Source organism: Lissotriton vulgaris, chromosome 9 (assembly GCF_964263255.1).
Source record: "Lissotriton vulgaris chromosome 9, aLisVul1.2, whole genome shotgun sequence".
NCBI lineage: Eukaryota > Metazoa > Chordata > Amphibia > Caudata > Salamandridae > Lissotriton > Lissotriton vulgaris.
Window position 1 is genome coordinate 256,252,269 of NC_141697.1, and position 19,335 is coordinate 256,271,603.

Consider the following 19,335-nt stretch of genomic DNA (forward strand, 5'->3'; position numbering starts at 1 on the left):
CTCTTATTGAAGGGTTTGGCCTAACCACTGAGCAATACAGGTTGTTGTTCAGAGACACCCAAAAAGCACAGACTCAGGACTGGACTGATTTTGTTGATTGTGCCACTAAGGCTCTGGAGGGTTGGCTGCAGGGAAGTAAAGTCTCAGACTATACAGGATTGTACAATCTTATAATGAGAGAGCAGATCCTTAATAACTGTCAGAACCAGCTGTTGCATCAATACCTTATTGACTCTGATCTGACCTCTCCCCAAGAATTGGGAAAGAAGGCAGACAAATGGGTCAGAACAAGGATTAAGCAGAAACCCCAGAACCATGGTGACCAGAAGAAAACAGACCAGAAGGGTGGGAATCAGAAAGATAAAGAAAAGGACCAGAAGTCTTCAGGCCCCCAAACTAGTAATAAGGAGGGGGATTCCCAAAATGACAAAAAGAAGAAGAAGAATGATGGCCCAAAGAAACCTTGGTGTAATACCTGCAAATCAGTTTCACACTGGGGCAGTGAATGCACTAAGAAAAATCCAGTTCCTGCCACTGCAGCTCCTAAAGCAACTGCACCCCCTAGTACAGTCAGCAGTGGTAGTGCACAACCTAAGGGGATAGTAGGGTTAACCTTGGGTACTGAGGTGGAATCTGGCCTAGTCAGAATCCCCGCACAGGCAGTTCTCCTATATGATGTGGACTTATCTTTGACCACTGCAGTGAGCCCCAGTAACCTGGGCAAATATAGGCAGACTCCCTTAATCAATGAGAAACTGGCTCAGGCCTACAGGGACACTTGTGCCAGTGTCACTATGGTGACACCAGACTTTGTGGACCCTGGACAGATTGTACTAGGTGAAAGTTACCTAGTGACCAATGCAAGCAACTCCACTACTTCACATAGCGTGGCTGTTGTGAACTTCTCCTGGGGAGGGGTAGATGGCCTAAAGAAAGTTGTTGTGAGTGCAGACCTCCCAGTAGACTGTCTGTTAGGCAATGATCTTGAAAGCTCAGTTTGGTCAGAAGTGGAGTACAGGACTCATGCAGAAATGCTAGGGATTTCAGCTCATGTCCTTGCAGTGACAAGGTCTCAGGCTAAGAAGTGCCTTCCTGAACCAGTGGTGGATCTTGAAACATTAGACCAACCACAACCCAAGAGAAGGAGCAGGAGGGTTAAGGCTGTGCCTTCCCCCTTGCCCCAGGTTGAGGATCAGGTTTCACAGGAAACTGATTCTGCAGTCCAAGAGGAGACTGTCTCTGAGGAGCTTGAACCTGACCAGGTTGAGTTTCTGGGGACAGGGGGACCCTCAAGGGCAGACCTGGGGCAGGCCCAATTAGATTGCCCTTCACTTGAACCCCTCAGACAGCAAGCTGCTGCTGAGGCTGCAGGGAATGCTCAAGGTGCCCATAAAGTTTATTGGGATGAAGGACTCCTTTATTCAGAGGCTAGAGACCCCAAGCCTGGCACAGCCAGGAGGTTGGTTATACCTTTGAAGTTTAGGGGTTTCCTTCTCACCTTGGCCCATGATATTCCCCTTGCAGGACACTTAGGCCAGAACAAGACTTGGGAAAGGCTTGTTCCACACTTTCACTGGCCTCACATGTCAGAAAATGTCAAGGAGTTTTGTCGCTCCTGTGTCACTTGCCAAGCCAGTGGTAAGTCAGGTGGCACAACAAAGGCCCCCCTGATACCACTACCTGTGGTGGGGGTACCCTTTGAAAGAGTTGGAATAGATATTGTGGGTCCCATGGATCCTCAAACAGCATCTGGGCACAGATTTATACTGGTGGTAGTGGATCATGCCACCAGGTACCCAGAGGCAATTCCCCTGAGGACCACCACAGCACCTGTGGTGGCAAAAGCCCTCATTGCAGTTTTCTCAAGAGTGGGCTTTCCAAAGGAGGTTCTTTCAGACAGAGGTACCAACTTTATGTCTGGATACTTAAAAGCAATGTGGAAAGAGTGTGGAGTAAACTATAAGTTTACCACACCCTACCATCCACAGTGCAATGGGCTTGTTGAAAGGTTCAACAAGACCCTAAAGGGAACGATAAAAGGTTTACCAGAGAAGCTTAGGCGGAAATGGGACATCCTTTTACCCTGCTTGCTCTTTGCTTACAGAGAGGTCCCACAGAAGGGGGTTGGCTACAGCCCTTTTGAACTTTTGTTTGGCCACCCTGTGAGGGGTCCATTGTGTTTGGTGAAGGAAGGATGGGAGTTACCTCTCAAAAAGCCTAAACTAGATATTGTGGACTATGTACTTGGTCTCCGCTCCAGGATGGCTGAGTATATGGAAAGATTATCCAAAAACCTGGAGGCCAGTCAAGAATTACAGAAAGCTTGGCATGACCAAAAGGCTGTTCTGGTTGAGTTCCAGCCAGGGCAGAAGGTGTGGGTGTTGGACCCAGTGGGGCCAGCAGCTCTCCAGGACAAATGGACTGGACCCTACCCTATCATTGAGAAAAAGGGAGAAGTCACCTATGTGGTTGACTTTGGCACCCCTAGGAGCCCCCACAGGGTGCTCCATGTAAACCGTTTGAAAGCATTTGTTGACAGGGAGGACATGAGTCTCCTCATGGCCACAGATGGGGAACAGGAGGAAGAGAGTGACCCTCTCCCAGACCTGCTTTCCCAGAACCCTGATGATGGTTCAGTTGATGGAGTAGCCTTGGCAGGCAGCCTCACTGAACAGCAACAGGTGGACTGCAGACAGGTGTTGCAGGCCCACAGGCATATGTTTTCACTCACACCCAGCCAGACTAATTGGTGCACCCATGAGGTGGACACTGGTGACAGTCTGCCTGTGAAGAATAAGATCTACAGGCAACCTGACCATGTCAGGGATTGTATAAAGGTTGAGGTGCAAAAGATGTTGGAGCTTGGAGTGATTGAGCCATCAGAGAGCCCATGGGCTAGCCCAGTGGTCCTTGTGCCAAAACCTCATACCAAAGATGGAAAGAGAGAAATGAGGTTTTGTGTGGACTACAGAGGTCTCAATGCTGTCACTAGGACAGATGCACATCCCATTCCAAGAGCAGATGAGCTCATTGATAAATTGGCTTCTGCCAAGTTTCTGAGCACATTTGATTTGACAGCTGGCTACTGGCAAATCAGACTAGCTGAAGAGTCAAAAGCTAAAACAGCATTCTCTACCCCTAGTGGACATTATCAGTTTGTGGTGATGCCCTTTGGTTTGAAGAATGCACCTGCCACCTTCCAAAGGCTGGTGAACCAAGTCCTTGCTGGGTTGGATGACTTTTGTGCAGCATATCTAGATGATATTGCTGTCTTTAGCTCCACCTGGGAGGATCAACTGATCCACCTGAATAAGGTTCTGGAGGCCCTGCAAAAGGCAGGCCTGACTATCAAGGCTACTAAGTGCCAGATAGGGCAGAGCAAGGTTGTGTACCTGGGCCACCTATTAGGTGGGGGTCAGGTTCAACCACTGGAGAGCAAGATCCAGACCATACAGGACTGGGCTCCTCCAACTACCCAGACACAAGTCAGAGCCTTCTTGGGCCTGACTGGGTATTACAGAAAATTTGTAAAGAACTATGGGTCCATTGTGACACCATTGAATGACTTGACATCCAAGAAGATGCCCAAAAAGGTTCAGTGGACAGTTAGCTGTCAAAAGGCATTTGATGGCCTGAAGAAGGCCATGTGCTCTGCACCTATCCTGAAGAGTCCTGACTACTCCAAACAGTTCATTGTACAGACAGATGCTTCTGAGTTGGGGGTGGGAGCTGTGCTTTCACAACTTAATCAAGATGGTCAAGACCAGCCCATTGCTTTTATTAGCAGAAGGCTGACCCCCAGGGAGAAACGTTGGTCAGCTATTGAGAGGGAGGCCTTTGCTGTGGTTTGGGCCCTGAAGAAGCTGAGGCCATACTTGTTTGGTACTCACTTCCTAATTCAGACAGACCATAAGCCCCTCTTGTGGCTAAATCAGATGAAGGGTGAAAATCCCAAACTGCTCAGGTGGTCCATTTCCCTACAGGGGATGGACTTTACAGTGGAGCACCGCCCAGGGACTGACCATGGTAATGCAGATGGTCTCTCCAGGTACTTCCACTTAGAACATGAAGACTTATCTGGTCAAGGTTAAGTTTAATGTCCCTGCGTTTGGGGGGGGGGGGGGAGGGGGGTTGTGTAGGAGTGTAGGGTCTGCTATCCTATGGTCACCCCAATTTTTGCTTTTTGCTTCACTGGTTTTCGACTTACTGAGGCTGTGGGCCTGCTAATCAGACCCCCAGCCTGCTGTTCTCTCTCTAAATTTATAATACATGTGCTATAGGTACATACCACAATTTGAAATGGACTCCTTGTCAGCCCCTGTACCATGCACTATAGGTGCTCAGGGCATAGGTGCCACCAAGGCCTACCAGGGGCTGAAGCATAGCTTTTGCCACCCCTGGCTGGTTCTTAAATTGACACAACTGGCTGATCACCTCAGCTGGGGCAAGTGGGTGTAATCACCCCTTGCTTAGATATAGTATACCTATATCTAAACCTATATCTGGACACATATAAACCTGTGAGCCACTCCTATGGAAGGCCTCATCAATCCTGGAGGCAGAGTGCGTGGTTTTATGTGAGATGGAGCTCTGGCATGAGCTGAGCCTGTCTGCAGCTGTCGGGAACAACTCCCTAAGCTGATCCAGGATAATGCCATACCATATACTCTTATGGGGCACGCCATCTTGAAAAGGCCACGAGACGCTGACCGTGCAGCCCACGAGTGACCCTCGAAGCTGTACACCGGGGTTTGAGAAGCCCCCACCCCGAGCTACACTTGCACCAAAGCTACGCCCTCCACACTCGACGAGTGCTACGTGGGGCCCTTCTGCTTGTGTTGGTTCGACGCGTTGGCCCGGTCCCTTGCCAGCTGGCTTGTGGCCCCTGTGCCGACGAAAACTTGAATACGACTCGCTTTTCTGGTTGCTCCAGATCTGCACCAGCTCCTGTGAAAAGGAGCCCCCCACTCTGACCCTCCTGGTCTGAGTGAGAAGCAATCTCCCGGTTCCGCGTGGATTGCTTTTGCCAGGTGCTGTAGGCTGCAATCTTGAAGCCGACGGTGCTGACGGCGAGAGCCTGCGTGGGACAGATCGTGACCTGCTCCTGGACGTCGCAGATGCCCCAGAGCCCACGTGACAGCGGAGAGAAGCCTCTCGACAACCATCTGATTGCGCCCGACATTGCCTGGTTCCGTCCTGGTTCCACCCTGGTCACTGCTGTGTGACCCAGACTCTGTCCCCTCTGCTTTCAGATACATTTTGACTTCGATCCGCCCTTGGATCACACCGGACACTTCTGCTTCCCATCGCCTGCAGCTTCTTCAGCTTCAAGCACCAAGAGCCTGCGTGTCAAAATCCGACGCCACTTCGACCCTGTGCACCCACTTCCTGTGGGTGAGGTAACATTGCAACGCCGGGGTTCCTACACTGGTCCACACCTCTAGGGTCTGTGTCTTAAGTTTTGTTCCTCTAGGTTCAGCGGAAGTATCTTTAAACTCACTTTATGTAACTTTTACGCACCATTGACATTGCATTGGTGCAAGCCGCACTTTCCGTGCTGCACCCGAATTCCGTGGGCTACTCCCGACTTCAGCATTGCTTGTCCTGACTGCTCCCAGCGATTCTCTAGGCCCTAGGCCTAACCACTGTTCGATTGGTATCTCTTATACCATTTTTTTAGTATATGGTTTGAGTGGCCACCGGCCCTCATCCAAAATTGTGCAACTTTGTATGTTATACTGTGCTTTTGATTTAACGCTTGTGCCCCTTTCCTCATAAAGAGTACTGGGGATTAATTTAGAAATAAACACATATATTTTTATAATATATACTTGTGTGGTGTCCTTTCATTTGATTACAGGATTGTATGTGGTAAAACAGCTCGCTTAACACGACCTCTTAAGTTAAGCCTTTAAGGCTGCTTAGTCCATGCTACCACTAGGATAGCTTGTCTAACAAGGTTGACTTACAACCAGACATCTTTGGGGTTTGTTTGGACTGATACCAAGTGGTTCCAGAATTGGAAACACTACATATCAGGCCAACTTCTCACAATGCCGCTGTCGGACAAGCAGTTCTACGCCATCTCTTTCATTAAGGTCAGATTCAGGTATTTTCCCTTTTATATACTACCATGTTTCATGTGACATATATTATGTTTCTTTGCTGAATATATGCATATCTCTATATTTTAATAATCTTGCCTTATTTTATTAATGTTACTTAATATGCATTTTATTTCTTAAAGGCCTACTTATGTTACTGACCTTCCTACCATTATGAATGCGTTTTGGGAGTTTATGAACCTTATCTTCCACCATCCGCAAACGACACTGTTTTTGGCTTACTGCTTGCTATTCTGATTCAGGCATGTGAATCTATGAAAGATAATCCAATACTGGATAAAAACTTACCTATAACTAGAGTTATCCAGTATTGGTATCTTTCATAGATTCACATGCACCCACCCTCCTCCCCGGTGAGTCAGTTCTTTATCATTTGGGATGCTTACTTCCCACTTGTGCTAAGAAAATCTAAGGAGAACTGCCTCTGCTGAGAAGGTTCTAGAGGGAGCTGGTAGCTGATTGGTTGGAACAAATTTCTGGTTCTTTTCATGATAATGATGTAGATAGGCTACTAAGATTTAGGCATTTGGCTTTCTTTTAGGCTTCTACTGTTATTTACTTATGGTACTGCTTTTGTATTTTACCGTGGGACTCCCGCCTCGGCAACGGGGAATGATTCAGGCATGTGAATCTATGAAAGATACCAATACTGGTTACCTGTAGTTACAGGTAAGTAACTTGTTTTCTTATTCTGGTAGACAGATGTCCCTCCTCCAAATCGGCATACTACTGCCATCGGGACAAGTTTGTGGCATGGTATGTATCAAAACGTATTGATCCCCTTTCTGTTCCCCTCTCTCAGGTTGTATTATTTGTTCGTTCTTTGACCCAGTAGGGCACTGCTCTGGACACAGTTAAGAACTATGTTTCAGCTATTTCTTCATTATTGCTGTTGCCAGATCAACCTTCCTTATATAAGTCACCTGTGGTGACAAGATTCCTGAAAGGTTTGCAACATATGTTCCCCCCTCCCAAGCCATTCATCATGCCCCAGTGGGACTTGAACTTACTTTTCTGATGTGTGCTTCCTTTGAGCCATTACGCAAAGGCCCTCTTCTGTTATTAACTATCAAAACCACATTTCTGGTGGCCATTACATCTGCAAGAAGGGTCTGCGTGTTGCAGGCCCTCTGGGTGCATCCAACATACACTACTTTTTATCCTGACAAACTGCTGCTCCAGACATAGCCCTCCTTCCTCCCAAAGGGAGTCAACCCTTTCCACATAGGCCAGATGATCACACTGCCTACCTCTTTTGCCCCTCTTCACTCTTCTAAAGAAGAGGAGAAACTCAAATATCTGGATTTAAAAAGAGCGTTGTTGTTCGACCTTGACTGCACAAACGAATTTTGGGTGGATGACCAAGTCTTTGTAGGATATGTTGGGGACAAGAAAGGGAAGGCTGTGCAGAAATGTACCATCTGTCAATGGATTGTGCTCTGCATAAATTTCTGCTATGCATTGGCCAAAAAGCAATACCTGAGGGCTTGCATGCTCATTCTACCAGAGTCAAGGCTGCGACCACTGCGTTATCCTGCAGAGTTCCAGTTCTGGCCCTCTGCCAGGGAGCTACATGAGCTTCACTATTGCCTCAATAATCAGATCCATCAGGATGGGCATTTTGCCTGTGGTGTCCAGTAGGACTTCTTTGTCTAAGTAGGGTTTGTAGACCTGCTTCTGAGGAGGCATTGCTTCGGTATCTATTCTAAGGTAAGGAATCTGCAGCTAGAAGTCTCTATCAGATGAACTAGTTACTTACCTTCGGTAATACCTTTTATGGTAGAGACTCTATCTAGCCGCAGATTCCTTACCGACCCTCCCATCCTCCCTGCTAGGCAACAGATGATGAGGGTTTTCCCTTTATAAAGTGCCCTAGGTGTCTTCATCTTGTCTTGTTCTTCCTGGTGTGAAAAGTTGCAAAAATGAACTGACATAGGCGTACCAAGGTACCACCTATATCGGTACTGTATATGTCACTTCTGACGCGGATGACACAGATGCTGAGCCAAACAATGCCACCTACCGGTAATGCTAGAAAATTTCCAGATCCAGTCTGACACCTGGGGATAATTCTAAGGTAAGGAATCTCCACCTAGATTTTATTTGTATTTTTTTATTTTTATTTTTAGAGGTTTTATATAGCGCTGGCTGGACCCAGAGGTATCAGAGCGCTTTACAATTGTAACAAAGGTGTTTAAATACAGGTACAGTGTGTATAAGTACAGAAAGTTGATTAAAAAATAAGCAGTCCACATAGGAAAAAGGTTACACTAGATGAAAAGTAAAAAAACAATTGCTAACACCATAAGATATACAATATAGAGGTCGCAGTTTGGTGGGGAGGTTCGATAAAATATACCTAGGAGCAAGAAGGACCAAAACTGTGAAAGAAAAACTGAAGGTCATAAGGTGTAGTAAGAAACGGGAGGTAAAGGAGAGGCAAGGAGGGGAAGGAAGGTGATAAGATTGAAGGGGAAGGGAAGGAGAGGGGGGGCAGGAGGGAGTTCACTAGCCGTAGGCGGAGCAGCTGGGTGGGGGGATGCTGAGGAAGGCGAGGCCACTCGGGAGGTAGTTAGAAGCCCCCATATTTCTTAAGGAGAAGAAGTTTGAGTTCTTTTTTGAAGCTGGGGTAGGACGGGTTACAACGGAGGTCTGCTGGGAGGGTATTCCAAATAAGAGGGGCATTGCCTGAAAAGGAGCGTGACTGAGTGGAATTCTTTTTCTGAAGGGGGGGGATAAGTAGGAGGGTGTTAGAGCTTCTCAGGGATCGCGTGCAGCCTGCTTTGGTCAATTCGATAGCATGGTATGTGGGAGTGTTTTGGTGGAGGATTTTGTGCGTAATGCAGGCGGTTTTATAAGTGGATCTGCCTTCAATGGGGAGCCATTTGAGGGTTTTGAGGGCGGGGGAGATGTGGTCAAATCGTTTGCAGTCTGTGATAAGCCTGGCCGCGAGGTTGAGCACTGATTTTAGAGGAGCCAGGTGTGTTTTGGGAATTCCGGTGAGGATGGCATTGCCGTAATCAATGCGCGATAGAACAAGAGATTGAACTGCTAGTTTAAAATCATCAATTGGAATGAAGGGCTTAATTTTTAAGGTTACGGAGGGTAAGGAGGGCTCCTTTGGCAGAGTTTTTGATGTGTACGTTGAGAGATAGGCGGTTGTCAAGGGAGATGCCCAATGATTTGACTGAGGTGGCTAGGGACAAGGGGCAGTTGAGGGCATTAAGGTCTGTGATCCAATTTTGAATGGGGAGCTTGTTGTTTTTTGGGGAGAAAAGAATAATTTCAGTTTTTTAGGGTTTAGTTTGAGGTGGTTCGAGTGGAACCAGGCTTGAATTTTGACGAGGGTGTTGTTGAGGTGGAGGATGTCAGCATGGGTTTTTATCTTATGGTAGAGTTGAGTATTGTCAGCGTAGAGATGGTAGTTGATCCCGGCTTACTTGAGAATGAGGGTGAGGGGTTCCATAAAGAGGTTAAAGAGAGAGGGAGAGAGAATGGATCCTTGCGGAACTCCTAGAGAAGTGGGGGAGGGGTTAGATAAGCAGTTTTGGATTTTAATTTGTTGAGCACGGTGTTGCAGGTATGAGACAAACCAATTATGATAGAACCAATTGGGATGTTGCTCCGCACTCGATAAATTTCAAACAATGATGTTGACAAATTGTAATCTTGTTCACAATGTGGTTGGTGCCTTATGTGAATCTCCCACTGAGCATTGGGGGTAGTGTTAAATACAAATGCGTGTTTCTTGACTCCAAGATTCACTGTCACATAAGCGCTCGAAACATTTGTTCATACTCAAATAATTGTCTTCACATATTATTCATGCTTTCTTTTTCTTTAATTTCCTTAGATATGTCGTTTTTCAAAATCATAACTTTCGAAATTCATTGCATTTTCTCATTCCTTAAATGCCCGATGCATTTCAAGCATAACTGCTCTTCCTCAGGGGACTTTTTTTCTTCTGAAACAATACAGTAAATCATATGTCGGTACATAACCACGTAGGTACATAAACACGTAATGGCTAATTAAATGCGTTTATCTCACGTTACCATTGTGCTGTCATAAATTGTGTTCCACTTGAATGTCACGTTAAACCTTATATCCCTCCATGTACGATCACAGGTGTCATCACCCTCACACTATGTTACATGCATTATACTCAAAACGTGATAGTTGTGTATACGATCTAATGTTCCAATAACCTACCTACGTGGTTATGTACCGACATATGATTTACTGTATTGTTTCAGAAGAAAAAAAGTCCCCTGAGGAAGAGCAGTTATGCTTGAAATGCATCTGGCATTTAAGGAATGAGAAAATGCAATGAATTTCGAAAGTTATGATTTTGAAAAACAACATATCTAAGGAAATTAAAGAAAAAGAAAGCATGAATAATATGTGAAGACAATTATTTGAAAAGAGTATGAACAAATGTTTCGAGTGCTATGTGACAGTGAATCTTGGAGTCAAGAAACACGCATTTGTACAAACCAATTATGAGTCATACCATTAAGGCCGAATCGTTCTCTAAGGAGTTTGAGTAGAACAGAATGGTAAACGATATCGAACGCAGCGGAGAGATCGAGGAGGATCAATAGGCTAGATTCGCCATTGTCGAGGGAGTGGTGAATGTCATCCACAATGTTAAGCATGGCAGTTTCCGTGCTGCAACCTTTCCTGAAGCCTGATTGGAGGGGGTCAAGTAAGTTAAAAAGTTCAATGTGTCTGTCAAGCTGAAGAAGGACACATTTTTCCAGGGCTTTCGAGAGAAGGGGCAGATTGGAAATAGGACGGAGGTTGTTGAGGTCATTAGGGTCGGCAGTAGGGTTTTTGAGAATGGGGGTGATTTGGCCCAGTTGTAGGGAGGAAGGGACACAGCCGGTGGCTAGGGAAGTGTTAATGATCGAGGTCCAGGAAGGGGTAATGATGTGTTTGAGATTTTGGACAAGTTTAGAGGGGAGGGGGTCTTTGGTGTGGGAGAAGGGTTTAAGTTTCGCAATTATGTCAAAGACATCTCTTTCAGTAACTGGATGGAAATTATACCAGGTGGCGTTATTTTTAAGGAGAGTGTTAGGGTGATCGGAATCATGGAGGGAGGAGGGAATGGGGGGATCGGGAGATCAATGTTATGTAGGATCATGGAGGGAGCAGGGGGGGGGGTTGGGGAGGGATGCAGGTGAGTTAGGGGAGATGTCCAAAATGGAGGTAGGGGTCCGAGTCTGGAGGAAGGATTGTTCTATTCTAGCAATTTTCTCAGAGAAAAAGAGGGCTATTTCTTCGCATCTAGTGGTCGAGGCCAGAAGTATAGGAGGAGTGGATGAGGTTTGATTGCGAACAATGTTAAACAGTTCTCTGGGTCTATTTTTGGCTCGGTCCAGTTGTGCTCGTAAAAAGGATGCTTTTTGTTTAAAGATGTGTTTTTTATAAGATGATATTGCAAGTCTGAGGCGAGCTAGGTGCAAAGGGGTAGGGTGTTGTCTCTACGTTCTTTCCGTCTATCTAAGTGAGCGTCTTTCATTACTAAGCTCAGAATTGAACCATGATTTGGAAGGAATGGTTCTTTGGTTTTCAAGCTTCAGCGGGGCCAGGAGGTCCAGGGTATCCACGACTGCTTTGTTGTAGTGTTCTGTAAGCTCATTCCCGTTCAGTTTGGGAGGGATGGCGAGAAGTTGGGCATGGAGTTTGGATTCCAGTAAATCAGGGGGGATATTATTAAGATTTCTGGACTGTTTCATGGGTTTATTGATTTTCGTGGGAGGAGGGATGGCAGAGACCGCTATAGAGAACAGAATGAGATGATGGTCGGACCAGTTGATGGGAACGATGTTGGATAGGAGGGCTAGATCTTTGCTTGTAATGATGGCATCTAGGATTGCTCCTTTGGAATGGGTCGAAGATTTACAAAGTTGCTCGAGGTTATTGATCTCGAGAAGGTTGGATAGGAGGGTGATAGAGGGGTTATTGGTCTCATTCCAATGGAGGTTGATGTCCCCCAGAAAAATGTTTTGGGAGTTGGAAAGTGACGATTGTGTAAACGAAGGGATGTGTATTGCCGGGAGGGTTATATATGTTGTGAAGGCGAATGGGTTGGGAGCCGTGAATTTTGAGTTCAGCTTCGAGGTATTCAAGGGCGGAGTAATTAGTGTTATTGACAAGGGAAAGTTGTAATTCCTCTTTGAAGATGATGGCAACACCACCGCCTTTACGGATGGGGCGGTCTTTTCTTAGAATAGAGTAGCCTGTAGGGGCGAGGAGGTCAAGGATGCTTGTTGAGTGGTCATTGAGCCAGGTTTCCGTTAGGAACGCGATGTCGATGGATTCACTAAGAATAATTTCAGAGATTTCAATGGCATGTCGAACAGCGGACCGACAATTGACAAGCATGCAGGAAAGAGGTTTAGGGGGAGCTTTGGGGAATGGAAGGGAGTGGATGGAGGTGAGTTGGGGAGGTGGCCTAGGTGAGCTAGGTGAGCGGGGAGTTCGGCTAGTCCCCACTATGACGGGGATGCTGGAGACAGGGGGAGGCTGGATATTAGTGGGTGAGCAGGGAGGGTAGGATTTGCAGAGGTCTAGGATCTCCATAGGTGAGAGGGGGAAAATGATGGTGCGGAGAGGTCTGTGTGCGCAGCAGTGTAGAGGAGTTGTGCAAAAAGGTTTGGGGGTAGTGGGATTAATATGTCTGGTGTGAGTGGTGTTTATCCGGAGTGGGAGGGCTCAGTTTTTGCTGGAATAGAAATCAGATCTAAGATGAGCGAGATCTCTAGAGAGAGTGGCGAGAGTGCGTTCAATGTTGTCAAGAGAGTTAGATATAAGACTAAGGTGGGAAATTGGAGAAGGTGGAGGGAGCGGCACGGGGTGTTCATAGTAGGGCAAAAGGAGAGGCATGGAGGGGGAAGGTGGGTATATGGCCATAGAGGGTGAAGCAGGGGAAGAAGGAGGGGCAGGATTGTTCGGAAGTAGGGTGACGGCGGGTCAGGATGGTGGGAGTTATGAGTTTCAAAGGGAGAGAGGGTGGGTCTAGGGGAGGAGGTGTGGGGGCTATTCTGGAATAGAGTGCGAGACGGTTTGGGGTGGTGGGTGCAATGAGTTTGGGGGGGGCTGGGTTTGGAAGAGGAGTAAAAGGGTGGGGTCAGAGGAGGAGGGGAAGGGCACTGAGAGTCCGTAAGGTGGTGGGGGTTAGAACACGTGGTGTGGGGAGTGAGGTGTGAGGGAGGGAAGGTCGCTTGTGCGGGGGATTGGGAGCTGCGGGGAGTAGGTAGGTCCTGGGGAAGAGAAGGGACCGTGGGAGTGGGACGGACCAGAGGGCTGAGCGGGGGAGTGGAGGTCAACAATTGTATGGCAATGTTGGACGTGGACATGTCTGCGGAGGGGAGAAGAGGATAAGGGAGAAGGGTTAGAGTGGAGGGCAAAGGGTGAGAGCGGGGAAGGGTGTTGGTGGAATTGTGAAGTTGGATGGTCAACAATTGTAAGGCATTGTTGGACGTGGGCATATCTGCTGAGGGGAGTATAGGATGAGAGAGAGGGGTTAAAGAGGAGGGCAAAGGATGAGAGGGGGGAAGGTTATTGGCGGACTTGTGAAGTTGAATTGTCAGTGATCTGAAGTGAAATTCAAAGGTGTTGAGGTGGGGAACGGCAGCTTGGATGAGGATGTTACCGGTTTTAAAAATGGAGATGTCGATTTCCCCAGGAAAGGTAGGAGAGGGAGTCGTGGATAGTTTGTGGCCATGGGGGATTTTGTGGCACTTCGTGACTGGGAGAGATTGTAGGAAAGTGCTTTTTCATTTAGAGGGGCGTTTGGAATAGAAAATGTAGTTGGTAATAATAGGGGAGGTGAGGCTGTAGTAGTTGTCAACGATGAGTGTTTCAGGGTTAAGGATGAGAAGGTTGTGTTTGAATTTTTTTTTGCGTATTTTGAGAGATTAGGGGGGTAGAGAATGGACCAAGAGTTTGGGCCATGTTTGGATAGATACAGGGGAGGCATAGTAGGGTTGTGAGGAGGAGGCACTAAGAGGGAAGAGAGGGAGGTAACAGGGGGTGTGGCAGGCTGAGGAAGGAGAGGGAGGTAAAGGGGGGGTGAAGCAGGCGGTAGTAGGAGGAGAGGAAGGGAAAAGGGAAAGGAGGAGTGGAGGACGAGAGTGAGAGAGGAGGGTATGAGAAGGCTAGGGCAATAAGTAAGAAAGGACAAAGGAATCAGGCTGGTAAGGGTGGGGGGGCTAGGGTGAGGGAGTCTCCGCAGATTGAGAGGCAGCAGTCGGAGTTGCCACAGCTATTAAAATACAGCAGTCAGGGTAAGCACCAGCGTAAGGGGAGGTGGGGAGAAAAAATCCACAAGCTCGGATGCAACAGCCTTGCCAGTGAGAAGCCCCGTCAGGGCCAAGTAGGGGGGCTCATCACAGAGAGGAAAAGGGGGGGCAGGGGGCATACACCCTCATTTAGAATCAATGCAGCCGTATTAGGGGAACTTAGGTACAAAGAGCTAGACACTCAGGACACTCACAGCAGTGGAGCAGTACAATTATGACATTAAAACCACCTACATTTTGCGAATGGTGGCATCGAGAATTAGGCACATCATAAATCACACCTCAAACAATACACTCCAGTAAATCAGGGCTGATTGTGGGGCAGAAGCTGGTAAACAGTGATAATAAAGGTGAGGCATAGGTCAATTTGGCAAGAGAAAATAAGGGGCAGACTCAACATAAATTTAGCAATGAGGGGTTCAGGGTCTTTCGAGGCTGCAGGTGTGTGTATCGGGGGAGCGAGGACAGGCAAATATCATTAGCTCAACATTGCAGGATACTGTCACTCCAGTCCGAACTCCGGAATTGGTCAAATAGGAAAAACAATGAGGGCGAAATTCAGGGTAAGGCCATTAGGGAGAGCTCCAGGCTAAGGAATGGTCAGAAGGACTGGATCGAGGACTGGATAAGTATCAGTTCACAGAGAATAGAAATCAGGGGTGTTGCTGTAGAAAGGGGCACTGTTTATTGTCTCTCTCTATGGGCTACTCGTCCATCTTGAGGAGCCTAGATGGCTTCCGACCCCGGCTAGACGCCATTTTGTTGGACTATTAAAGGGGGGGACATAGTTAGCTCCTAAGATAACCACGACAATCAAGGTATTACGTCGTAACCGTGCATCTACTACCACATCTTTTAGCGCTGTCTAAACTCCTCTAGTCACATTAATTCACCTTAGCCCAGTAAGTCTCCCTACCCCAAAGCCACTAATAAAGTAGCGCTCCTTTACGTCTCTACCAGATAGGCATTCTTGAAGGTAAGTTCATGTTCTTTAATGTTCTCCTTTATGTATCCTAAAGTGAGTAGAGCAGCAGCAGGCTGGGAGACAAATGGACTGTGTGAGTGGAATGAAACTGCAACTCTCAGTTGTGCTGAGGCTCCTGCTCTTTGGTGGTGATGAACTATGACTGCAGGGGTTTCCACAATTAGTAACCTTAACAGTTTTGCCCAGTGGTGTTGAGTGCCCCGCTCTCAGTGAACGATTCCTTTCTATATAATGCTTTAGGTTTACACGTATTCTCTGTTTCAGCCCTGCTAACCATCCTCATTTGTTCCTTGTGTTTTCAAAGATGTTGATGAGTGCTCAGACTATGGTGATGCTGTTTGTGGGTCATGGAGATGCCAGAACACTCTGGGCTCTTACCGCTGCATCATGGGCTGCCAGCCAGGATTCCAGGGGACAGCAACTGGAGGAGGAGCCTGTGTTGGTGAGAACATTATTTTGAAAAGTGAGGCAGGGTAAGAGTTTCCTCAGTGTCAATGTTTACTCCTATACCTCAGTGTTTGATGCTTCCCTACAGTGTTAGTTTGTTCTTTGTCCCCAATGTGTCCATATGTACTCCTTTCCGTCAGGGTGTGATCCTTCCACTCAGTATCAATATGTACCTCTATACTTCAGTGTGTGATCTTACCCCATGCTGTTGGTGTGTGCTTCTGCCTTTCTGTATCGGTGTGTGCTTCTTCCCCTCACAATGATTATGTAATCCATCCCTCAGTGTGTGATCATACTCCAAGCTGTCAGCGTTCGCTTTTGCCCATAACAATCAGCATGTACTCCTATTCCTCAGTGTGATCAGTGATCCTACCATCAGTGCGCGTGTCTGCTACTCAGTGTTGACAAAGTTTTATTGCTCACCCTTTGCTGGTGCTTTTCACTTCATTGTCTGACACAAATTATCTCCTTTTTGCAGATATTGATGAGTGTGTTAACCAGACTCTCTGTGGAAGTCAGTCCTTCTGTCAAAATACTGAGGGATCATTCCGCTGTTTGTGCGACCAGGGGTATGAGCTCAATCCCCAGGGCACCAGCTGTGTGGGTGAGTTACTCCTACTTCTATGAATGAGATAATTTGTATAGTGTCTTTCACAGGGAAACCTGATTCAAAGCATTCTCTTTTGTTCCACATTCCTCCCCACTATACATTCCTCTCCATGTTCATTCAAGTCCATGTCCCTAAATCAGGAAGGCAGCAAAGAATGTCAAATCATTGAACTTGCTTTGCCAAGCATCTTTTATCAATCAATCTTTGCTCGGAGCTTCTCAATGACATCACTGCAAAGACAGAGGTCCTGCTCTTTCTTGGGAACGCAAAACAAAGATTCCCCAGCTGATGAATAAAATGATACAGTTCTCCCGTTTTGTGAATTCTCTTGCAAGTAAGCCTTCATTAGGTCCTTCGCTTTTTCCATTAAGGAGTAAATATGTCGAAATAGAACAGTAGTGCAATGTTCAGTTGAAATGGCGTAATCATATTTACTGTGACTAATAAGTGAGGTGACCTTAGGCTTAGCTAAAACAGGAGAAAATAATAAGTTGCTTGCCTTCAGTAATGCTATTTCTGGCGGATCCTCTATTTAACTGCAGATTCCTCACCTTGTGAATACTCCCAGGTGCCAGACTGGATCTGGAGATTTTATCTCAACAATTCCCTTGTGTGCCCCTATGTAGCGTCATGCAACTATGTATCGGTTCTGTCCCATCCTGGAAATAACATTGCAGCCACATATAACTGCCATCTCTGTGCCTGCCCTCAACATAACTTTCTTTCTTATATCTGTCTGCGCCGTTGAATGCTGAGTACTTATTAATCACATTAGATAGTGTGTAGATCCCTAGAGGGAACTTTTTTAATATTAAAAAAAGGAGCATATTCCACAGGATGGGGAGGAGGGAGGATTGATAAGAAATCTGAGGTAAGATAGCGTATCCACAAGAAAGAGCATTAACAAAGGTATGTAACTCCATCTTCTGATGGATTCTTCTAATCACAAATTCTTCCCCTTGTGAATAGATTCCAAAGCAGTACCTGCACAGGTGATGGGTCTGTGCAATGACTTAGGCCAAGAAACCCTGCAGGACCGAACAGGTAAAATGCTCATCCCGTCGGACCTGACTATCCAAACTGTAGTTTGTCATGAACATGTGAATTTACGCCCACGTAGCAGCTTGGCAGATTTCCAAGAACAAGCATTCCACAAGCCAGCACAATGGTAGCAGCTTTTGCCCTGCTGGAATGAGCCTACAGGCCTTCCAGAGGGTGTGTCTTGGCTAATCCGTAGCACATCTTTATGTAAAGCACAGACCACCTAGAGGTGGTTAATTTTTGCACCACTTTTCCTCTTCTTTGGCCCAGAGAAACCCCGAAAGAATTAGTCATCCACCCAATGGCTCTTAGTGCAATAAATATAGAGGCTTAAGGGTATCTTTAGGTAAACATGATGGAGTCTTTCTCCCTTCTTGGATGGATAAGGTGGGGCAAAGCATGCTGGCAGACTGATAGAGTATCCAGTGTGAAAAGGTGAAACAACTTTGGGTTGGAATGCCTCCTTAGTACCACATTTTCTGATAGAACCCACGCGGTGACTTCAGTTCCTTCCTTTTTCCACTATCTGATGCAGATCTGGAGCTACTTCTTGTCTTCTTACCTTGATCAAAACATTGCTTTATAGTGAGCAAGGGACATGTCACCTCCAAAAATGACAGGTAAGGACTGTCGCTTGCAAATGTCTATGACAGATCCTTATCAGATTTCCATTTGCGGCCTGGGGTTGAGCCATGACTCAGAACTGCAGTAACTGTTCGTCAATGGACCAGAAGGCCATACTGAGACTGCAAGGCAAAACTCTACATCACCAAGCACTGGAAGACTCCACAAACCAGTCCCTGCCGAAAGTTCTGTCCTTGTTCCGTTCGAGGTCTAGAAGTTGCAAGAGGCATTGCAGAGGTCGGAGTTAATCTTGATCAAAGTCTTCAGGTAAGTTGAAGAAAAAACACAAGAAATCTAAGCGGGACTCAACCATGTGCCGCTTTATTGCTCTAAAAGTTGTCAGCTTCAGAGCCGATCCCACAACTTGTGGTCTTGCCAGGCATCTATTTCCATATGCCCATCCTGCAGACCAAACATACAAGGGTGGCTGGGCCCAATGGGAGAGAGGGTAGGCAGGGCCACAATAATGTGAAAAAAGGAATTTTTGCCTATGCCTCCAAATTTTGAATTAAACACTGATTGGTTACGGATAAACAACACTTTATTAGTTTACCCTGACAATGATTTATGTCCTTGAATCGTTACTCAGTTTACAAAAAATTGTCTTCATTCTACATCAACAGACATAAGATCGCCATCAACTTCATATCTGGCCACATACAGTTCGAAAAACAATTTGTGCATATATACAGTGCAAAAAAAATTAATAATGAAAGTTTAAAGAAAAACTTTTAGTCATAAGTGCATGATCGTGATATGGACAAATAAGTCATGAACATAGTGAGCAAAATAAACATTTCACAATAAAAAGATCACAATCGTGGGGAGAGAGAGAGAAAGTTTTTTTCAAAAATCAACTCCCAACTCCTGAAACAGATTCAATCGTTATTGTTCAGGAAAATTGCCCATTTTTGCATCAGTAACGTTGACCCTTAATGTCAGAAAAAGTGCCGACGCGTTTCGAATCCTGTTACATTATTTGCAGGATTCTCATCAGGGCGGTGTGATTCTAGTCCATGGGAACTGTTTGTGAAAAGAAAAAGGGGATTTTGTTTAGCAAACGGGGTCCTCTAGCCAATTGTGCTAATAACAATGAGCGCATCTGAATGCGGCATACCTTATATTGTTTTGCCCAAAGTTGCTCCTGTTTAGATGAAGGATCGTCTATGCCAAGGGGTTTGGACTGCAACAGAG

General features: G+C 46.4%; 1 protein-coding gene across 2 annotated transcripts in view; it reads left to right on the forward strand.

The window, feature by feature from the left end:
• The window catches only part of LTBP2 (latent transforming growth factor beta binding protein 2), a 1,419,414-nt gene that overhangs the window by 1,197,283 nt on the left and 202,796 nt on the right, over positions 1-19,335 (forward strand). For both annotated transcript variants that reach the window (XM_086937485.1, XM_086937488.1), the window contains 2 exons: positions 15,724-15,861; positions 16,345-16,470. In XM_086937485.1, the coding sequence (XP_086793611.1) occupies positions 15,724-15,861; positions 16,345-16,470 (264 nt within the window). The remainder of the gene's footprint in view (positions 1-15,723; positions 15,862-16,344; positions 16,471-19,335) is intronic.